This window comes from Cervus canadensis, chromosome 13 (genome assembly GCF_019320065.1).
Source record: "Cervus canadensis isolate Bull #8, Minnesota chromosome 13, ASM1932006v1, whole genome shotgun sequence".
NCBI classification, from domain to species: Eukaryota; Metazoa; Chordata; class Mammalia; order Artiodactyla; family Cervidae; genus Cervus; species Cervus canadensis.
In genome coordinates, this window is record NC_057398.1 from 32,645,500 (window position 1) to 32,669,255 (window position 23,756).

General features: G+C 48.6%; 1 protein-coding gene and 1 non-coding gene across 4 annotated transcripts in view; one reads left to right on the top strand and one right to left on the bottom strand.

Annotated features, from left to right (window-relative positions):
* ACOT7 (acyl-CoA thioesterase 7) overlaps positions 1 to 22,691 on the bottom strand; it is a 98,831-nt gene extending 76,140 nt beyond the window's left edge. The window contains exon 1 of one of the 3 annotated variants that reach the window (XM_043485411.1): positions 22,578 to 22,691. In XM_043485411.1, coding sequence (XP_043341346.1) covers positions 22,578 to 22,594 — 17 coding nt within the window. In that variant the 5' untranslated portion in view covers positions 22,595 to 22,691. Of the gene's footprint in view, positions 1 to 9,743; positions 10,149 to 21,967; positions 22,139 to 22,577 lie in introns of those variants that run through there. The other 2 variants (XM_043485407.1, XM_043485408.1) reach the window with 2 other exon arrangements.
* Positions 12,240 to 12,312, top strand: TRNAE-UUC. The gene has a single exon. It is a non-coding gene; the product is annotated as a tRNA-Glu (tRNA).
* Positions 22,692 to 23,756: the final 1,065 nt, after the last annotated feature.

Consider the following 23,756-nt stretch of genomic DNA (forward strand, 5'->3'; position numbering starts at 1 on the left):
GAGGATGAAAGAGGAGTGAAAACACTGACTTAAAACTCAACATTCAAAAAATGAAGATCTTGGCATCCGATCTCATCACTTCATGGCAAATAGATGGGGAAACAATGGAAACAGTGGCAGATTTTGTTTTCTTGGGCTCCAAAATCACTGTGGAAGGGGACTGCAGCCATGAAATTCAAAGACGCTTGGTCATTGGAAGAAAAGCTATGACAAACCTACACAGCACATTAAAAAGCAGAGGTAGCACTTTGCTGGCAAAAGTCTGTCTAGACTAAGTTATGGCTTTTCCAGTAGTCATGTATGGATGTGAGAGTTGAAGAAAAAAGAAAGCTGAGCACCAAAGAATTGATGCTTTTGAACTGTGGTGTTGGAGAAGACTCTTGAGAGTCCCCTGGACTTCAAGGAGATCAAATCAGTCAATCCTAAAGAAAATCAATCCTGAATAGTTACTGGAAGGACTGATGCTGAAGCTCCAAAACTCTGGCCACCAGATGAGAAGAACTGACTTATTGGAAAAGACTCTGATGCTGGGAAAGATTGAGGGTAGGAGGAAAAGGGAGCAACAGAGGATGAGATGGTTGGATGGCATCACCGACTCAACAGACACGAGTGTGAGCAGACTCCAGGAGATAGTGAAGGACAGGGAAGCGTGGCGTGCTGCAGTCCCTGGAGCTGCAAAGAGTCAGACACAACTTAGCGACTGAAAAAGAACAACCTGGAGACAGCATCAGACCCCACCCGCCACCCTGCACACCAATCCCAAGTCCAGGCTGTTGTTTGTGTTACAGACCAGTTACAGTTTCCACCAAACTCCTCCTTGGGTTTGATTAATTTGCTACAGAGGCTCACAGAACTCAGGAGACCCATTCACTCATGAGATCACCATCTTACTACAAAGGACATTAAAGGATATAAGTCATCATCAGCCAGATGAAGAGACAGGCAGGGCAGAAGCATGTGGGAGGCAGAGCATCCACCTGCTCTCCAGGACGAATCTGAATCTCCACAGGTTCTCCAGCCCAGCTCCCTGAACCCCATCCTTTTGGGCTTTTATGGGGACTTCACAACAAAAGCCTGATTGATCCCATCATTGGTCACTGATTCAATCACTGATTCACCCAGCAGCCCCTCTCCCCTCCCTGGAGGTCAGGGGGCTGGGACTGAAGTTCCAAGCCTACAATCACCTAAGGCTTCCACCCTTCGGTACTTTCTGAAAGTCACCTCATTAACATAAGCTCGGGTGTGATTGAAAGGGGTTTGTTACCAACATTAAGACACCTTTATCACTCTCATCATTTAGGAAATGCCAAGGGTTTTAGACTCTGCCAGAAACAGGGACATAGACCAAATATGTATTTCTTATTATAAATCACAATATCACAAAGCCACACCTGAATGAACACAGCACCAGAATAGCAAAGAAACACAAACAAAAAAAGTGTGGTGTTTACTGCAAAGGATGTTCCCCACCCCAGCTCGTCCTGATCAGTTACAAGGCTAAGGTTTCCACCTGCTAAGTCCCTAGAAGGTAATGGAATATGTAGTTGGCTCCAGAAGAGGCTGAAACCTGAAGCTTAGACTTTGAATAGGTGGAGAGGCATGGCCCATCTCCCCATCCCATACCCGCCCTCACCAATCCTCCCCGCCACCTCCGCCGCCATCCAGTGGCCTGAATGTTGCCAGGACAGGCCAGAACTGGTTGAGGGAACAGATCCCCACCCTCAGGTGTTCCCCAGCCCCCATTCCTGGGTGCCAGACAGGCACACACACCAGGAGCCCTTCGGGTACCCACCAAATTCCACAGGGGGGAAACAGCCTTCCCAGACCCCAGGGCAGTCTTACAAGCACTTGGTCAGTGAGCACAACAGCCAGGCCTTTGGGGCACCAGAAGTGCACTTTTCTCTAGGCACCTGAGGTGCAGAGAAGCTCTCGGCCTTATGCTGAGTATGGGAGATAAATCACACCTGAACCTTTTAATCCTAAAGGAAATCAGTCCTGAGTACTCATTGGAAGGACTGATGCTGAAATTGAAGGTCCAATACTCTGGATACCTGATGCGAAGAATTGACTCATTGGAAAAGACCCTGATACTGGGAAAGATTGAAGGCAGAGAAGGGGGCGACAGAGGATGAGATGGTTGAATGGCATCACCGATTCAGTGGACGTGAACTTGGGCAAACTCCAGGAGGTTGGACAGGGAAGCTGGCTGTGCTGCAGTCCATGGGGTTGCAAAGAGCCAAACATGACTTGGCAACTGAACAACAACAGGCCTTTTAATCACCACCCACTCATAAACCAAAAGTAAGCAACAGCCATGTCCAGGCCAGCTGGCAGGTCAGGGCTGTCTCCATTGACCAGTTCCACACTTTAGCAGCATCTAGCCTGGTCAAGGCAGGTCAGGGCAGGCGATGAGGCATCCAATGACCATTGTGCTGACCTAGTCAACGTCATTCAAGGTCATTCCTGCCCTCAGTTTCCCCATCGGTAAAGCAAGGGTGATTCCTACGCACATAGGACGCAGGGAGCAGATGGGAACAAAGTGTCAACTCAGGACGTGGGTGCTGCCTCCAGGGCATAGGGCTGCAACCCCATAGCTGGTGGGATGCTCTGCTCCCAGCACAGCCAGGAGGAGGGACAGTTAGTCTCTGAAGGAAGTTCTCTCTCCTGGACACGTCCACTCCCAGTCTGACAGCTGCCTCCGATCTTCCGACTTCTCTGACACTCCACCACCTGCAGCTTCCCAACTCTCAAGGTTTCTTTTTTGGTTTGCTTGTTTTGTTTTTTTTCCATCTCTTTTTCTATTTTTTATTTTATTTTTAATTGGAGGAGAACTGCTTTACACTATTGTGTTAGTTTCTGCCATCCATCAACATGAATCAGCCATAGGTTATACCTATGTTCCCGCCCCCTTGGACCTCCCTCGCACCTCCGACCCCACTGCACCCCTCTCAGGTTGTCACAGAACACCAGGTTTGAACTCCTTGCATCACACAGCCAACTCCCACTGGCTAGCTATTTTAAATATGGTAATGTACATGTTTCAATGTCACTCTTTCAATCCGTCCCACCCTCTCCTTCCTACACTGGGTCCACAAGTGTGTTCTCTATGTCTGCATCTCCACTGCTGCCCTGCAGATAGGTTCATCAGTACCATCTTTCTAGGTTCCATATGTGTGTGTTAAGACACGATATTTGTTTTTCTCTTTCTGACTTATTTCACCCTGTATAAAAGGCTCTAGGTTCATCCACCTCATCAGAATTGATTTAAATGTGTTCCTTTTTTACGGCTGAGTGATATTCCACTGTATATATGTACCACAGCTTCTTTATCCATTCATCTGTCAATGGACATTTAGGTTGCTTCCACGCCCCAGCTATTACAAATAGTGCTGCAATGAACTCTGGGGTACATGTGTCTTTTTCAATTATGGTATTCTCAGAGTTTATGTCCAGTAGTCAGATTGCTGGGTCATACAGTACTTCTATGCCTAGTTTTTTAAGCACTCTCCATACAGTCTTTCACACTGACTCTATCAATTTACTTTCCCACCAACAGTGCAAGAGGGTTCCCTTTTCTCCACATCCTCACCAGCATTTATTGTTTGTAGATTTTTTTGATGACGGCCATTATGACTGGTGTGAGGTGATATCTCACTGTAATTTTGATCTGCATTTCTCTAATAATGAGTGATGCTAAGCATCTTTTCATATGTTTATTAGCCATTTGTATGTCTTCTTTGGAGAAATGTTTAGATCTTCTACCCAATTTTTGATTGAGCTGTTGGGTTTTCTGGTATTGAGCTGTATGAACTGCTTGTATATTTTGGAGATTAATCCTTTGTCAGTGATTCCATGTGCTATTATTTCCTCCCATTCTGAGGGTTGTCTTTTCACCTTCCAACTCTCAATGTTTGAAACACGGCTTAGGCGGCCAGTCATGCCAGCTGGCCCCTGGCCTGCCACAAACCTGAACCTCTGTGCCCTGAGGTCTGAAGGGGTCAGATTCAGGGCACCAAGGGGTCTGGGTTGTGTGGCCTGGACCTGGGAAGGTCCCCAGCGGAGACCTGCCCCTTGGGAGGCCCAGACAGCAAGAGCCAGCCCCTGCCACGGGACAGGCTAGTCACAGAACAACCCAGGGAAGGGGGAGAGGAGGACCTGGAGCAAGGCGGTAGAAAAGCCAGTGGGGGCGGGGGTAGTGCTCAGGGAGGCGAGTGGGAACAGAGAGACACAGATCTCAGAGACCTCATACACAGATCACACACAGACTGTCCTCTTCTCAAGGAACTGATGCACGATAACATCTACACCACATCCCACAGGGCATGCCCTGTACTGTGACTCATGGATTTCTGGGTTCTGTCCTCAGGGTCAGGGATCAACGAACCTGGAAAACAGAGTTCAAAGCAAGCTGGGAGAAGCTGGAAGAAGCCACAGGCGAACAGTCAGGAGGTTTGTGGTTTCAGTGTACCACTAATCAGCCTATGACCATGACCAGTAACCCAGCCACTCAGCACCTCTCTCTCAGTCCACAGGCAGAAGAATTGAACTGGACCCTTACCTCACACCATCTCTGAGGAAGAAGTGGAAAAAGGTCCAAGCCCTAATGTAAGAGCTGAAACCATAAAACGCTTCAGAGAAAACACACGGGAGCTCTGGGACTTGGGTTTGGCAATGCCCTTAGAGAGGACAACAGAAGCACAAGCAGCAACAGCAACAACAAAGAGAAACATCAAAACTGTAAAGCTTCTGTGCTTCAAGAGATAATAATCAAAAGCGAAAAGACAACCCACTGAATGGAAGAAAACCGCTGCAACCCATACACTTGAGAAGGGATCTGTATCTAGAGTACAGAAGGAGGGACCTCCCTGCAGTCCAGTGTTTAGGACTCTGTGTTTTCACTGCCCAGGGCCCGGGTTCAATTCCTGCTCAGGAAAGGAACTAAGATCCTGCCAGACAATGCAGCACAGCCAAAAAAAAATACAGAAGGAACGCCTACAACTCAATAATAAAAACACAAGCCAACTGAAAAAATAGGCAACAGACCTGAATAGACAATTCTCCAAATGTACAAATGGCTGATAAGCACATGAAAAAGTGTGTGTGACTGCTCAGTCATGTCCGACTCTTTGCCACCCCATGGACTGTAGCCAGCCAGGCACCTCTGTCCATAGGATCTCCTGGGCAAGAATATTGGAGTGAGCTGCCATTCCCTTCTCCTGGGGATCTTCCAATCCAGGGATCAAACCCCAGTCTCCTGCAATGGCAGACAGGTTCCTTACCCCTGAGCCCAAGGGAGTATCACTGATCATCAGGGAGACCCCCACTGAAACCTCAGTGAACCACCTCTTTACAACTGCCAGGGTGGCTGCATATAACAAGTATTGGCGAGGATATGGAGCCCGTGAGAGTGAGAAGGAGGCAGCTGCTTTGGAAAACATTCTGGTAGCACCTCCAAAGATTAAACAGAGTAACCCTTGGACCCAAGAATGGAACTGCTGAGCTGTTTTCATTCATACCACCTCTGACATCAATTGGGTGGGGTTTTTCCTCACACCAGCCATTTCTCCAACTCTTGGCCGTTAGCCAGGTGCACTACAATTGGATTCATTCCTGACCCCTCCTAGGGCTTTCCCAAAGGCTCAGTGGTAAAGGATCTGCCTGCCAATGCAGGAGACACAGGAGACATGAGTTCGATCCCTGGATCAGGAAGATCCCCTGGAGGAGGAAATGGCAACCCACTCCACTATTCTTGTCTGGAAAATCCCAGAGACAGAGGAGCCTGGTGGGCTATAGTCCATGGGGTCACAAAGAGTTGGACACTACTGAGCACGTGACCCCTCCTCAGGCTGAAGAGTTCGCTGGAGCACCTCACAAGACTCAGGACTCAGGGTTATGTTTGCTGTTGTTGCTCAGTTGCTAAGTCACTTCCAACTCTTTGCCACTCCATGGACTGCAGCACACCAGGCTCTTCTGTATTCTACTATCTCCTGGAGTTTGCTCAAATTCATGTCCATTGAGTCCATTCATGTCCATTGAGTCAGTGATGCTATCTAACCATCTCATCCTCTGCTGTCCCCTTCTCCTTTTGCCTTCAATCTTTCCCAGCATCAGGAACTTTTCCGATGACTTGCCTCTTCACATCCAGTAGCCAAAGTACTAGAGCTCCAGCATCAGCCCTTCCGATGAATATTCAGGGTTGACTTCCTTTAGGATTGAATCTTCCTGCAATGCCAGAGACTGAGGTTCCATCCCTGAGTCAGGAACATCCCCTGGAGAAGAGAAAGGCAACCCACTCCAGTTCTTGCCTGGGGACAATCCCATGGACAGAGGAGCCTTGCAGGCTACAGTCCATGGGGTCACAAAGAGTCGGACAAGACTGAGCTATTAACACTATACTATGCTCTCAATAAAGGACAGAAATAGTATCAACCTAACAGAAGCAGAAGATATTAAGAAGATGTGGCAAAAATACACAGAACTGCACAAAAAGATCTTAATGACCCAGATAGCCACGATGCTGTGATTACTCACCTAGAGCCAGATATCCTGGAATGCAAAGTCAGGTGGGCCTTCGGAAGCATCACTACGAACAAAGCTAGTGGAAGTGATGGAATTCCAGCTGAGCTATTTCAAATCCTAAAAGATGATGCTGTGATAGTGCTACACTTAATATGCCAGCAAATTTGGAAAACTCAGCAGTGGCCACAGGACTGGAAAAGGTGAGTCGTCATTCCAATCCTAAAGAAAGGCAATGTCAAAGAATATTCAAACTCCCCCACGATTGCACTCATCTCACAAGCTGGCAAATTAATGCTCAAAATTCTCCAAGTTAGGCTTCAACAGTATGTGAACCGAGAACTTCCAGATGTTCAAGCTGGATTTAGAAAAGGCAGAGGAACCAGAGATCAAACTGCCAACATCTGTTGGATCACAGAAAAAGCAAGAGAGTTCCAGAAAAACATCTACTTCTGCTTCACTGACTACGCTAAAGCCTTTGACTGTGTGGATCCCAACAAACTGTGGAAAATTCTTCAAGATATGGGTTTACCAGACCACCTGACTTGCCTCCTAAGAAATCTGTATGCAGGTCAAGAAGCAACAGTTAGAACCAGACATGGAACAATGAACTGTTTCAAAATTGGGAAAGGAGTACGTCAAGGCTGTATATTGTCATCTTGCTTATTTACCTTATATGCAGAGTACATAATGCAAAATGCTGGGCTGGAGGAAGCACAAGCTGGAATCAAGACTGCAAGAGTAATATCAATAACCTCAGATACGCAGATGACACCACCCTTATGGCAGAAAGCAAAGTGGAATTAAAGAGCCTCTTGATGAAGGTGAAAGAGGACAGTGAAAAGCTGGCTTAAAATAACATTCAAAAAATGAAGATCATGGCATCCAGTCCCATCACTTCATGGCAAATAGATGGGGAAACAATGGAAAGAGTGACAGACTTTACTTTCTTGAGCTCCAAAATCACTGCAGATAGCGACTGCAGCCATGAAATTAAAAGATGCTTGCTCCTTGGAAGAAGAGCTATGACAAACTTAAGAGAGCATATTAAAAAGCAGAGACATTACTTTGCCAACAAAGGTCCATCTAGTCAAAGCTATGGTTTTTCCAGTTGTCACGTATGGGTGTGAGAGTTCGACCATTAAGAAAGCTGAGTGCCAAAGAATTGATGCTTTTGAACTGTGGTGTTGGAGAAGATTCTTGAGAGCCCCTCAGACTGCAAGGAGAGCCAACCAGTCAATCCTAAAGGAAATCAGTCCTGAATATGCATTGGAAGGACTGATGGCCAATACTTGGCCACCTGATGAAAAGAACTGACTCACTGGAAAAGACCCTGATGCTGGCAAAGATTGAAGGCAGGAGGAGAAGGGGACAACAGAGGATGAGATGGCTGAATGGCATCACCAACTCGATGGACATGAGTTTGAGCAAGCTCTGGAAGTTGGTAAAGGACAGGGAAGCCTGGCATGCTGGAGTCCATGGGGTTGCAAAGAGTCGGACATGACTACAGGACTGAATTGAATGATATACTCTCTGGTGACTAACTTAACCCCCAAAGCCCCCTCCTCCAACCCCCAGGTCTTGAGTGGGGCTAAAAGTCCTACCCCTCCAATACTGCCAAAGTCATTCCAAAGACCAGCCCCTTCCTAAAACTGCTTTCTCTGGGCCACCAAGCACTAGTCATCTCCTTGGCATACAAAAGATGCTCTATCCAAGGTTTTCCAACATTTTCCCAAGGGTTTTAGGAACTTGCCAGGAGGATAAAAGACATTCCCATCCACCCTACTGAGAGAGTCATTTCCTAGGCAGGTTGATAAGAAGTCTAGGGATCCCCAAGGAGAGAGGGGTCTGGAATTCTAAAGGAGGAAGAAAGGACAAACTTTTTTTTCTCTCTACATTCCTTAGGATTATATAACAATAAAGTATCCTGCTTGAGGACAGTCTCTGGAAAAAACCTTCTGGCTAATCCCGTTATCTTAAAATGTAAATTATGGGAGTAGGTCTGCTGAGGTCTTTACAACCTCCAGACATTCTTTTGATTCACTGTAATGACTAATTGGAGAGTATATAACTCCATTGCTAACACTAGCAAGGGGGTACTCTTTCTGCCCTCTCCTGATGCCTATGTCAGAAGCTTTCTCTATCTCCTTTATACTTTAATAAAACTTTATTACACAAAAGCTCTGAGCAATCAAGCCCCATCTCTGGCCCCAGATTGAACTCTTCTCCTCCAGAGGCCAAGAATCCCGGCGTAAAAACATATGCCCACACAAAAACATGTGCAAGAGTGTTCACAGGAACATTTATGCATAAAGGCCAGCTGGAGACACTGATATGCATCAGCTGATGAATGGATAAACAAGGTGATTACATATCCCTAAGCGGAGTATTATGAAGGAAGCACTGACGTGTGTGACAACACGGATGAACATTGAAAACATGGTGCTGAGTGAAAGAAACCAGACACAAAGACCATATCACTTGGCTCCAGTGACATGAAATGTCGAGAACAAGGAGATCTATAGAGAAGGAAAATAGATTAGGGGGAATGGAGAGAAATGGCTTTTCTCAAAGAGGTCACGAAAATGTTCTAAATTGGTGGCGGTAATGACTGCCCAACTGTGGATGTTCAAAAAGCCACTGAACTGCATACTTCAATGGATGATGCATCAATGGGATGCAAATTACAACTCAATAAAGCTGGTACAAAGGACCAGAATCCGCCCACTGGAGGAGGTTTCTCCCAAGTTCACTACATTGCCAGAGGATTAGCCAATCACATGAGGACAGCTACCCGTCTCCCTCAACAAGTCCAAAAAAACCACAAAAAGCCCAGCTCAATGTGGGGAGGGCAGGGGTGAGGAGAGCAGACACCTGCAGCCCGGCTCCCTTGGCAGCCCCCTTTGGCAGCCTGAGCACAGGCAGAGACCTGCCAGCACAGCAGCCTGCTCCGATCTCAGGGTGCTCTGAGCTCCGTGCTCATTCCAAGCTCTCAAAGCCCACCTCCTCCAACAAAGCTGAGTGGGGTCCCAGAGGAAAAACATGCCAGGTCTCCACTGAGGATGCACACACAGAGGGGCACGCTCAATCCCACAAAACACGCAATTCACAACACCCAGCACCCACTGTTTACTCCAAATCCTTACCAAGAAATCCTGAGTCACATGGCCTGGGCTGGACACCCAAGGCCTAGCATGGGTCAGGGCACAGTGCCCCTGTCATCCTACCTTGTAACGCTGACACCAAGTTTAGATGACAGAGCAGATCTGGTTCCAACAGCCTGGACGGAAGCCCAGCATCTCTGCCAGGGCCTCTTGGAGCTCCGGGGCCCCAGACACTCCTGGGCAGTGACTGGCCTCCTGGAAGCGGCCTGCCTGCCCAGCTCACAGAGGCAGAGAGCCCGGGTGAGCAGCCTCATCCTGCGGAGAGTGGCCCAGACTGTTCACCCAGAGCACGGGGTTTAGCCACCACCTCTCTGCCTTCAAGGGACCTCCCCCGCTGCTCAGGAATGCTGCAATTTTCACACTCCCGGAAGGAGGGCCTACTCCCGGGAAGGCCCCTCCTCCCAGCAGCTGGCAGCGGCAGTGGCTCTCACAGGCTGCAGGGCCCAAGATACAAAGAATCCATGACCCAGTATGCAGTCGCTGAGCTGGGCTCTCTGATGAGCAAACGAAGGATGAAGGTATCCACAGGACCACAGCCGGTGCGTGGGACTGGAGGAAATGGGTGGGGCTGTAAACCACGCCTACCAAGGTTCCTTCTCCAGGACCATCAATCAGGCAGGCAGGAACAGCCCGCTGGAACAGCCCCCACCCGCTGGAAGGGCCTCCGCACAGCAGGCTGGGCAACTACCAACTAGCCCAAGGGTCCAAAGACGACTCAGGTGAGCAAGACGCCACCACTGCAGGGCGGAAATTCGCGGTCGCCACGTGAGGCTCCAGCGGAGAGCCAAGGAAGACACAGGCTCTCCACCCCGAACTCCCAAGAAACAGAGGCAATAGGTCTGGAGCTGTGACTCCTTTTTACTTCTTTTTCTTTCGCTGTGCCGGGTCTTAGTTGTAGCATGTGGGATCTTCCTGGACCAGGGATAGAACCCATGTCCCATGCATTGGCAGGCGAATTCTTAACCACTGGACCACCAGGAAAGTCCCTCCTTCTTATTGTTTAATGTGGACAACATTAAGAGGCTTTCCCCAGTAGAGAGAAGGTTCCAAGGTCCCCAGCAAACAGCTTCAAATAGTGGGCTCTGGCTTCCCTCCTGCTTCCAGGTGTGACTGATGCAGGGAAGAAGCCTATTTTGACTCCACATTGGCATCTGTTTCTTTGACTTGCTTTCCATTGCTTTTGTTATTATAATCATACTTAATGGCGTGCCTGGGAAGAACCTACCCTTCTGCTTGACTGTAAACTAAAGAGCCTTTGTTCAGCTCCTGGAGAGATAGTTTGTCCCAGAACCAAACCAGTCGATCCTAAAGGAAATCAATCCTGAATATTCATTAGAAGGACTGATGCTGAAGCTCCAATACTTTGGCCACCTGATGTGAAGAGCCAATGCTTTATAAAGGACCCTGATGCTGGGAAAGATTGTGAAGAAGAAATTCATGGGGCCTGGACTCCACCTTAGGCCTGTGCATGCTGACCGTGCTCGGCCACCTCTCCAATGGACTCTATACTCTGTGTTTAGTGTCTATGGAAACAACAGAAGGATAAGACCCCCTCCGGACAGGGGAACCTTGAAGATCATATCCAGGTTACTCATCACCTAAGAGAACACAGACACTAGTCACTCCTTCCTCCAGACAGGCCATAAATTTTTCTGTACCTATCGGAGTGTAACCTTGGGCTTATTGATTATTGGCTAATTGTTTAACTGTCTGAGCACATACTGGGATTGTATTTACCATTCCTTTGTTTATGTAAGTCTCAAGGAATTTGGCGTGGTGGGTTCGGACATGTACACATGGGGTATAAAAGATTTTCACAAATGCTGGTCGGGGTCCTTGACTAAGAGGGGACTCTGCCTTGGGCCTGCCAGTGTAATAAACTGCACTCCACTATCTGCATTGTTCTTCTGAGTGAGTATGTTTCCTGGAACGCGTGGCTACAACAACTGAAGGCAGGAGAAGGGGACAACAGAGGATGAGATGGTTGGATGGCATCATCAACTCAATGGACATGACTGTGAGCAAGCTTTGGGAGCTGGTGATGGACAGGGAGGCCTGGCATGCTACAGTCCATGGGGTCACAAAGAGTCGACACAACTGCAAGACTGAACAATAACAAGCTGTGAACAGAAGAGATTGACACACCCCTTCTAAGGCTGGCCATTCCCTTGGAGATGTTTTGCAAGACTGAAGACCCTTTCACTTTACTTCCCCACTGCCTCTCCCTCTCTATCCTTCCTTTTGACTTTAGTTCCTCATTGTTTCTTTCTCTCTGATGTATAAAAGAACTTGGCATCCAGACCCCAAGAAGATGGTTATTTTGAGGTGCGGACTGAGCCTGCCATCTTCTCAGTCAGCTAGCTTTCGGAATAAAGTCGTTTTCCTTGCCTCAACACCTCATCTCTCGAATTCACTGGCCTGTTGTGCAATGAGCAGAGCGAGCTTGGACTTGATAACAAGACTGAAAGAAATCTCAGAGGGCACAGGTTGGCATTTGTAAATATCTCAGCATTTCCTCCAAGAGATGAAGACTTGGTTTAAAAACCGGACCACAGGAATTCCCTGGCAGTTCAATGGTTAGGACTTGGCACTTTCACTGCCAAGGCCCCAGGTTCAATCCCTGGTCAGGGAACTAAGATCCCACAAGCCATGCCGCAGGGCCAAAGAATAAAAATAAAAACAGAACCACAAAACAATTACCCAACTTAAGCATAATACAAATTCATTAATATAACTTTTTCTAATTGGCTTTACCCAACAGCTTGTGAATCAGGTAGCATCCCACTTAGCAAGCAGAAAGGAGATCCTCTCAATAGCACTAAACATCAAGTAAGTGCTTAAGTTTCCTCAGCTACATTCGAAATGTTTTAAAATCTGCAATTGTGAACACTTTTCTTTTTGACTGCACCTCACAGCATGCGGAACCTCACCACTGGACTGCCAGAGAATTCCCCTTTTTTTCCTTAAGGTGAGGTAATTGCATTGTAGTTATGGCTTTTTAAAAAATAATAATAACCTTTACTGAGGTACAATGTGTGTACTGTAAAATCACCTACTTTTAACATACAGTTCACTTTTGAAAATATACACCTGTTAGGGGAGGCACACTCTGAAACCGCCCACCCTGGCCAGGCAACCCTAGTCATCACTTGTGTGAGTTATTTTACTACAGGAGGGCCTCGTAAGGAACAGGGAACTAATAAGTCACCACCAGCCGGAAAAGCTCAGGAAAGGTCAAAAGGAGACACCACATGTCTGACCACCTCCCAGAATCCTTCTCTCTGGCAGCCATCTTGCCTGAGCAACCTGTGTGCCACCAGGAGGGTCTGATGGGCCAAGGACATCCCAGAAACTAACCCCATCACCATAAAACCCAAGACTGCGACCACCGGACAGAGCAGCTCCTGAGTTCCCTTACTCTACTTCTCTCCACCCAGGCGCCCCTTCCCAATAACATCTCTTGCTTTGTGTCAGCTCATATGTCTCCTCGGACAGTTCATTTCCAAGTGTTAGACAAGAGTCCTATTCTCTGGCCCTAGCCTTAAGGGGTCTCCCTTCCCACCACACACCTGTGTAAGGGACCACAGCTACGACAGAACATTTCCAGCACAGCACAAAGTGCCTTCCTGCCCCTCTGCACTTGGTTTCCCCCCAGCTCTGGACCCTGGCACACAGGTCTGCTTTCTATCACTACAGTTCTGCCTTTTCTAGAATTTCTCATCAATGGAGTCAGATACTCAGTGTAGTTCTTTGAGTTTTGTGTGTGTGTTAGTATCAGTGATTCTTGCTACTGTTTCCTAGTAGTTTTCATTATTGCTTTATCAGACAATGAAGATGTGAGTTCTTTCCAGCTTTGGGTAGTTATGAAAAAGTTCACAGGGACTTCCCTGGTGGTCCAGGGGTTAAGACTCTGTATTTCCACTGCAGGGGGTGTGGGTTTGATCCCTGGTCTGGGAACTAGGGTCCCATAGGCCTCATGGTGTGGACAATGAAAAATCCAGAAATTCCTTAGTATCATTAACTATCGAGGGACTAGTTAAGTTTCCCCTAAGTATCTCATAAATGCTCTAAAATCAGATTTTGTTGATTTTCTACTGAAGCATCATTTGTATGCAGGAAATCAGGATTTATAACAAGCTTCCTCTGTTGGTCAGATGTAGGTAGCCCGTGAGTGTGTGACCATAGAGTTTACCCTCCTCCTCAGGATACCTCTGAGAGTTAAAGAAGTGGACCAGGAGGTACACAACACAATCACCACCCCAGGTTGGGACCCCCTCCCCAGAGAAGGCCCACCCACAGGGGAATGCAACTCCTGGCCTGACTGAAACCAGGGAGCTGGCCAGTGGTGGTGCCAAGCCAAGGGTGAGGCCGGGCTGCCTGGCTAGCTTACAGGTGGAGGTGGGATGGTGGGTGAGCACAGCCTCACCCACCACAGGCTCCCTGGGCTGCAAAGATTGCATCTTCACCCAAAGCGCCCACATCTCCACAGGAAGGAAGCCAGCACTGGGCATCGTTTTATGGAATGTTCCAGAACACTACCTTCAAGTGTGGTTTCTGTAACTCAGATTCTGTGTTTTCATTAACTCTGCTGTGAGCCCAAAGACAAAACCCCGAAGAGAAAAAATTCCAAACAGCCCTACTTGAAAATATTTTGAGTTCAGTTCTAGTAAAACGCATATCGCAATAAAGCAAGTCACAGGACTATTTTGGTTTCCAGTGCATACAAAAGTTACACTATTAAATGTGCAATAGGATTATGCCTAAAAAAATAGTGTACCAAAAATAAACTCAAAATGGATTAAAGATCTAAATGTAAGACCAGAAACTACAAAACTCCTAGAGGAGAACATAGGCAAAACACTCTCCAACATAAATCAAAGCAAGATCCTCTATGACCCACCTCCCAGAATACTGGAAATAAAAGCAAAAATAAACAAACGGGACCTAATTAAACTTAAAAGCTTTTGCACAGCAAAGGAAACTATAAGCAAGGTGAAAAGACAGCCTTCAGAATGGGAGGAGATAGTAGCAAACGAAGCAACAAAGGATTAATCTCAAAAATATACAAGCAACTCCTGCAGCTCAATTCCAGAAAAATAAATGACCCAATCAAAACATGGGCTAAAGATCTAAACATTTCTCCAAAGAAGACATACAGATGGCTAACAAACACATGAAAAGATGCTCAACATCACTCATTATCGGAGAAATGCAAATCAAAACCACAATGAGGTACCTTTACACGCCAGTCAGAATGGCTACTATCCAAAAGTCTACAAGCAATAAATGCTGGAGAGGGTGTGGAGAAAAGGGAACCCTCTTACACTGTTGGTAGGAATGCAAACTAGTACAGCCACTATGGAGAACAGTGTGGAGATTCCTTAAAAAACTGGAAACAGAACTGCCATATGACCCAGCAATCCCACTCCTGGGCATACACACCAAGGAAACCAGATCTGAAAGAGACACGTGTACCCCAGTGTTCATCGCAGCACTGTTTATAATAGCCAGGACATGGAAGCAACCTAGATGACCATCAGCAGACGAATGGATCAGGAAGCTATGGTACATATACACAATGGAATATTACTCAGCCATTAAAAAGAGTACATTTGAATCAGTTCTAATGAGATGGATGAAACTGTAGCCCATTATACAGAGTGAAGTAAGCCGGGAAGATAAACACCAATACAGTATACTAACGCATATATATGGAATTTAAAAAGATGGTAACAATAACCCTATATGCAAGACAGAAAAAGAGACATAGATGTATAGAACAGACTTTTGGACTCTATGGGAGAAGGTAAGGGTGGGATGATCTGAGAGAATAGCATTGAAACATATATATTATCAAGTGTGAAACAGATCGCCAGTCCAGGCTGGATGCATGAGACAAGTGCTCAGGGCTGGTGCACTGGGATGACCCAGAGGGATGGGATGGGGAGAGGGGTGGGAGGGGGGTTCAGGATGGGGAACACATGTAAATCCATGGCTGATTCATGTCAATGTATGGCAAAAACCACTACAATATTGTAAAGTAATTAGCCTCCAACTAATAAAAATAAATGTAAAAAAAAATAGTGTACACACCTTAACTTAAAAAACATTTTATTTTATACCTACGGCATAAGGAATATAGCCAATATTTATAACTATAAATAGAGCATGGATTTCCCAGCTGGTGTTAGTAGTAAAGAATCCACCTGCCAATGCAGGAGATGCAGGTTCCACCCCTGGGTCAGGAAGATCTCCTCGAGGAAGACAAGGCAACACACTCTAGTATTCTTGCCTGGACAATTCCATGGACAGAGAAGCCTGGCAGGCTACAGTCCATGGAGCCGCAGAGAGTTGGACACAACTGAGCACTGACTGCACTGAATAAATGGAGTATAACCTTTAAAAATTGCCTATCTATATTGTGTATGCATGCATGCTAAGTCAGTCGTGTCTGACTCTTTGTGACACTATGAATTGTAGCCTGCCAAACTCCTCTGTCCTTGGGATTCTCCAGGCAAGAATACTGGAGTGGGTTGTCATGCCCTCCTCCAGAGGATCTTCCCGACCCAGGGATCAAACCTGCATCTCCTGCAGCTCCTATATTGCAGGTGGTTTCCTTACTGCTGAGCCACCAGGGAAGCCCACCTATACTGTATACCTGTAACTTGTATAATATTATACAGTAACCATGCTTCAATTAAAAAAAACTTTTAATTAAAAAGAATTTATCACCAAAAAATGCTAACCCTCAGGAATTCCCTGGTGGTCCACTGGTTAAGAATTTGCTTTGCAATGCAGGGGACATGGGTTTGATCCCTGGTTGGGGAACTAAGATCTCACATGTCTTGGGGTAACTAAGCCTATGGACCACAACTACTGAGCCCATGCTCTGACACAAGAGAGGCCCAGGTGCTGCAACAAAGAGCCTGCATGCCGCAACCAAGACACAGTGCAGCCAAATAGATGAATAAATGTCTAAAAAAAATGCTAACGTGGCCAAAAAAAATGAATAAACGTTTAAGAAAAAAATTGCTAACCATCACCTGACAATACCAAGTGGCCACAAAACCCTCAATTTGCAACAACAACAAAAAAAAATGCAGTACCTTCATACTGGAATTAAGTGAGACACAGTAAGATGAGGTGTACCTGTGCTAAAATTCAGGTCCATCCATTCATCTTCATTGGCATATCTACCAGTTGTACCTATCACCAATGCAATGGAGGTGAACTTGGACGAACTCTGGGAGATGGTGTGGGACAGAAAGGCCTGACATGCTGCAGTCCATGGGGGTCACAAAGAGTCGGACACAATTAGGCAACTGAACACCGCCACCACCAGCCACATAGTGTCACCCTGCTTATTTAACTTATATGCAGAGTACATTATGAAATGCCATGCTAGATGAATCACAAGCTGGAATCAAGATTGCCAGGAGAAATATCAACAACCTCAGATATGCAGATGACACTACTCTTATGGCAGAAAGCAAAGAAGAACTCAAGAGCCTGTTGATAAAGGTGAAAGAGGAGAGCGAAAAAGCTGGCTTAAAACTCAACCTTCAAAAAACAAAGATCGTGGTATCTGGTCCCATCACTTCATGGCAAATAGATGGTGAAAAAGTAGAAACAGGGACAGATTTTCTTTTCTTGGGCTCCCAAATCAATGTGGACGGTGACTGCAGCCATGAAATTAAAAGGCGGTTGCTCCTTGGAAGAAAAGCTATGACAAATCTAGGCAGTGTATTAAAAAGCAGACACGTCACTTTACCGACAAAGGCCTGTATAGTCAAAGATACGGCTTTTCCAATAGTCAGGTATGGATGTGAGAGTTGGACCGTAAAGAAGGTCTAGCACAGAAGAATTGATACTTTCGAACTGTGGTGTTGGAGAAGACTTGAGAGTCCCTTGGACTGCAAGGAGATCAGACCAGTCAATCCTAAAGGAAATCAGTCCTGAATATTCATTGGAAGGACTGATACTGAAGCTGAAGCTCCAATACTTTGGCCACCTGATGCGAAGAGTGGACTCACTGAAAAACACTCTGATGCTGGGAAAGATTTGAGGGCAGGAGGAGAAAGGGGCAACGGACGATGAGATGCACCGACTCAACAGACATGAATTTGAATAAACTCCAGGAGATAGTGAAGGACAGGGAAGCCTAGCACGCTGCAGTCCATGGGGTCCCAAAGAGTCGGACACAACTTAGCTACTGAACAATGAACAACAACCTTCAAAATGCAATAAAGTGAGACGCAATAAAATGAGGTGTAATTGTACTAAAATTCAGGTCCATTCCATTCATCTTTATTGGCATCAGGTGCTTTGCTAGGCATTCCTGGCACAAGAGAAAACAAAGCAGTCCCTGAGCTCAAGACACTTAGGAGCAGATTACATGGAAAAGCAGGGCAAGCAAAAGAAAAACTTGTAGATTTGACACATCTACTTACAAACAAAGGATTCCAGGTTACCTGCCCGGGAGGCTATGTCCCTGCCAAGGTCTCCCGCCATTGGCTCTGTTGCTGGAGAGCTAACTACAGTCCCCACAGTTTCCCCAAGCTTCCCTTAGGAAACCCTGCCATCAGAGACTTATCAGGAATTCTGGTTTTTAAATTCCTCTCCTTACTACATTGTCCCATAAGGTAGCCACCAGCCACAGGAAGCCAGACTGTTTACACTTAAACAAATTTAAATGCGGGACTCCTCTGGTAGCTCAGTGGTAAAGAACCTGCCTGCCAGTGCAGGAGACCTGGTTCAATGCTTGGATTGGGTTCGATCCTTGGGTTGGGAAGATTTCCCTGGAGAAGGAAATGGCAACCCACTCCAGTATTCTTGCCTGGGAAATCCCATGGATAGAGAAGCCTGGTGTGCTACAGATCATGGAATCGCAAGAGTCCGACACAACTTACTCTCCAAACAACAACAGCAACAAATGAATGCAATTAAACATTCAGTTCCTCCACATTCAGTTCCTCCACATCCAACCGCATCTCAGGCCACTTGTGGCTAGTGCCCAGCATGCTACAGATGCAGAGCATCTCCATCACTCTCTAACAGCCTGGCACGGGACATGACCTTCAACTTCATTTGGACCAACACCTAGGGGGTCCTACTAGGGGCCCATGCTGATGCCACGGTTGAGCCTCACAACTAGATGTGAATGTGAGCTTGAGCAGTAGACAGACCATGACAGTGGGGGACTTCCCTCACGGCCAGTGGCTAAGACTGTGCTTCCCCTGCAGGGGATGCAGGTTCAGTTCCTGGTCAGGGAAGTCCCACCAGCCATAAGGTGTGGCAAAAAAAAAAAAAAACCCACAATGGAACACCCGACAGGGAACAGCCCATCAGTTGCCTTCGCTCCCTTGGCTGCCTGGGTCCAAAGCCGCCCTGGTCTAAGTCTGAAAATGAGGGTCTCATTTTCCCCTATCTGTAAAATGACAGAGTTGGGCTGGGAGTTTCTAGGGGTCAATCCCATCTGACATTCTAGAACTCTGGGTCAAACAAGGGAAAAAGCAATTTGTTAACAAAATATGAATTAGCATCACTAAGAATACAACCAAAGAAAAAGGCTCTTCTGAGACTTTAAATGCTGTTGCAGAGCTTTCATGTGGGGCTCAATCAAAACAAGGGTGCATGGGACTTCCCTGGCAGTCCAGCTATTAAGACACCTCGCTTCCAATGCAAGGGACACAGGTTTGATCCCTGGTTGCACCCAAAACAGAAAAGGAGGAGGAGACAGCACACTGCCTTGGCTTGCTGTCCAAAGTTTAGGCTCTAATGTAAACTGCTCTTTTTAGTTACAACTGCCCAGCACTGTGCCAAAGGTTTTATATCTCACAGCGACATTGGGCACAAGACAAGAATACTGAGGTCTAAAGCCCACAAAGACAAGAGGCATAACTGGGATTCCAACCAGGCCCTCAGCTTCCTGAGCCTGGGTCCCGCTTCTCAGCCAAAAAGAGCTTCCCTTTACTTACAAGGTGGCAGTCATTCTGCCAGGCCCTGGGTAACACTTTGTTTAGCACCTGGAGCACACATGATAAAATAAGCGTCAAAAAGTTAGGCAGCTTCCAAGAGGCAAAGGCCATATTCACAGCTAGGCCTGGCACTGCCTTCCCCAGCCTTTAGAGCCCCTCTCCCTTGAACTCCTCCTTCTGAACCAAGAGCATGAGACAACTCTTTTTTTTTTTTTTTTTTGAGACAACTCTTAATTGTCTAGGATGGTGGGGGTTGTGGGATCCTCTCTCTTCGAGACTGTGAACTCCCTAAGCTGGTGACCCTCCCTCGGGGCATTTCACACCTTGGAGGCAACCAGGGACACTTAATTAAATTCATGGCTGGGCTGCTCTAGGCCAAAAGGCTCTTCTTTCAACATGGGGTGTCTGCTTAGATGTCCTTAAAGGGCTCCAACCTGCTACCTCCACTACAGTGTCCTGGGGTTTCTCTGGGCCAAGCCCTTGTGACCAGGGACCTCATCACAACCCCTTCCCACTCTCTTTGACAGTTGTGTTGGCCACCTGAGGCTCACCTCCACCAGGGATCCCACCCCGGTGTCCCAAATCCAAGACAATGTGCCATTGTGACTACTGGAAAGGCAGCCAGATAAGCAGGCACTATGAGCAAGAAGTGTGGGCCCATATGTAAGTGCCTAAGGCTGTTTGTTAACTATATTAGAAGCTGGTTTTTAAAAAGGTACTATGTATAGATGGGCTATTCACCATCCTGATGAAGTATTAATAAATAAAAGCGCAGCCTTCCATGAGTAGACTGAAATCAGTATCTGCTTTCGCAGGGAGCAGGAGGAAAACAGGTGGGTCTGGAGACAGGAGACCTGTCAGGAGCTGCAGCCCCCCTCCTCCTGTGGCTGGATGACCTTAAGAGTCTCCTGGGATCCCTGTCATCCACCCTCCCAGATACGCTGGGCAAACCAAACCAGATGCAAATAATGAACAAACCCTTTGCAAATGATGAGCTCCAAGGTCACCTGGCCATTATGAGGTAGAGATTGACCCCAAGGACCTGATTCCAGGCCTGTCTGTCTCTTAGGATCAGTAACTTGGATTAGTATCCCTCTAACCTAGAGTAGGTGGGGCCAGGACAGTCACACAGCCAATAACAAATCAATGGCACAAGGCTCCCTCAAAGATTTCCTCTCCCTAGAAAAGAAAACTGACCTTGAGGTCGGGACAGGACTCCAACTGAGTCAGAAGTAGGGCTGGGTTCAGGGGACTCCACGGATCCAGCACCGCGCGCCCAGCCTTTGTCTCTTCCGAGGAGATGTCAATATTCTCAGGAAATTACCTTGGCTTGAACCCAAGATCAATGTGACGCCCAACCTAAGAATCTTAGGAGCTGAGCCCAAACAGGAAGGTGCTGTCACTGTCAGTGGTGCAGGAAGCACAGGCTCTGCCTGCAGGCCCAGCGCCTGCCGGGCCTTCCAGACTCCTCACCCTTCCTCAGCTCAGGCTCAGTACCCGCTTCCGTTCTGTCCGAGGGAATGGAAAGTAACCTTGAGGTTACCCTGCTCCGGTCGGAAATGAGCCGGCTCGAGGTCTTGGGCATCCTCGGGGCCTCTACCCACCAGCACCGGAGGAGGAAGGCTGGGGTGGGCCCCTGACAAGAACCCTTTACCCCCATTCTGTAAGATGCTTTTGGGCTCAATGGACCATCCTCTGTTCTTAGCTCTGAGCTGTCAGAAGGGAAAGGTACTTCCTCTTCTTCCTGTTAACAGCCGCCTCCCCCACACCAAAACCTTGGCAGGGTACTGCAAGGTCTGCGTAACTGCAGCCCTCGCCCACTCGGGCACCCACTCCAGGGCTCAAAGGGTTCTGGCCGCCGCCCAGTCGAGTGGGTTACCTGCGCCGCACATGTCCGGGAATCCGGATGGCTTTGCACCACCGCCCGGATAACGACCTCGAATTAGGGGTCTCAGTGGGACCTGGGGTGAGGCCCCGGCATGCTCCGGCACCCGGCGGGGCGGAGCTGGGCGGGGCGCGGGGGACCGCGCTCCGACCCCCGCCCTGGGAAGGGCGCCGCGCCGCTTCCTCGCGCAAACGGCCTGCGTGACCGCGGCGCCGCCCAAGAGATGCGCCGGAGGCCGGCGCGGCGACGCGCGGGGAGGCTGCCGGCTCTATGGCATCTAAGGAGCATCCCGGCCGCGGCGGGCGGGTGGGATCCGGAGGTGACCGGCTCGGCGGAGGCGGGGACTGGGGAGGGGAAGGCGCGGGGCCGGTGGGGGTCCGCCAGGCCCCCTGGCCGCCCGCCCGCCCGCCGCGCGCCCCTCTTACCGGCAGATCTGGATGGCAGACGGTGTCTCGGCGGCGGGGCCCGACATTGTGGCGGCGACGGGCGGCTGAGGGAGCGCGCAGGTGTCTGGCAGGCCCGGCGCGGAATGAATGAGCCCGGGCGGCGCCATGGAGGGGGAGGGGGGAGGCGGAGCCATGGCGCCAGAGAGGCGGGGCCTACTCGCCGAAAGCGAATCGAATGCGGCCTCCCTCGAAGCTCCGCCCCGCATACCCGCCCTCGCCCCGCCCCCGGGCCGGCATCCGCTCCCCCGGCGTCCGGTTCTGGCGGCGGCGGGGCCGCGGTGGGGCGCCGCTTCCAGAAGGTTCGGCGGCGGTTGGGCGGCGCCGACACGGGACTGGGTGGCCGCGAGAGTGAGCCTCGGCCCGCGCTGAGCGTGTTCGTTTGGGGCTTTCCCCTGCGCGTGCCTGACAGTTCGCGGGCCTGGGGCGCGCCCACCGCGCGGCGAGGCGGTAGGCGGAGGCCTTGCCTTCCTCATGGGCCTTGCCTTCCGCGTGGGCCTTGCCTTCCGCGTAGGCTGAAAGGCCAGCGGGAGGCCGCGGCCGGCACGGGCCTTCTCAGATCAGCCCTGAGAGGAAATTGGGGGCGGTTTACCGTAAAGGAGCCTTCATGGCTGAGCTGGGAGGCACGTGAGTGCACCAAGCCGGGAGCCCGGAACCATCAGGCCTCAGCGAGTGCCTCTGCTGCAGGAACACGCAACTGCTGGGGAGAGGCCAGGAACTGGGATCCGTCCACACCGCCCGCTGGAAACAAACTCTGGGTGATTTCTGAAAGACTTGCCCAGAGAGTCTAGCCTTTGGTTAGCGATGCGTGTCCTGCAGAGAGGAGGCCTAAAGGTCTGTTATGTTGCACAACGTGTGCCCTGTAGTGCAGTTTACGACCAAATCCGCGCAAGAAAGAGGGAGAAGTGATCACTGCCTGCGGAATTTTGGAGAACTTTTTACTCCGTGTGAGACTTGACTCTTTCCGAGCTTTTTACCAGGGACACAAATTGCTTCTGTACTCAGGTTTTTAACAATCAAAACCCACAGAAATCAAGCTCCCCTATTTATTGTTGGTTGTTGAGTGGCTAAGCCGTGTCCGACTCTCCTGCAACCCCATGGACTCTAGCCCTCTCACCTCCCCACCCCCATCAGGATTATCTGTCCATGAGACTTCCCAAGCAAAGATACTGAAGTGTGTTGCCATTTCGTTTTCCTCCCCCATTTATACTAATTAAATCGCTGGAAGCATCTAGGGTCACCAAGCCTGTTTAACTTCTTCCAGTATGGGTCCTGAAATAGATTTCTTGTGATGAAACCCAGGAGCACTAGCAGGCTCTGCAGTCTTAGGCAAGGAAGATTCCTTATCTATAAAAATGGTGTAATAATAGTCACCTTCTTCCCTGGTGGCTCAGACGGTAAAGCGTCTGCTTGCAGTGTGGGAGACCCAGGTTCAATACCTGGGTTGGGAAGATCTCCTGGAGAAGGAAATGGCAACCCACTCCAGTACTCTTGCCTGGAAAATTCCATGGACTGAGGAGCCTGGTGGGCTACAGTCCATGGGGTCGGAAAGAGTGGGACACGACTGAGCAACTTCACTTTCACTTTTCCAGACCTGTGGGGAGATGAAATGAGTTCATCAGGGATAGCAGGTGAAGAAGTTAGGGCCTTTCTTACTCTCTCTGCTCGCCCTCTCTGCTCATTCCCGCTCTCTAAACAGCCATTTCAGGACAGTCAGTACAAAGGAGTGAAGATTTCCTGAAGCCCTGCCCTACCTGTGTAGTTGGGCGCA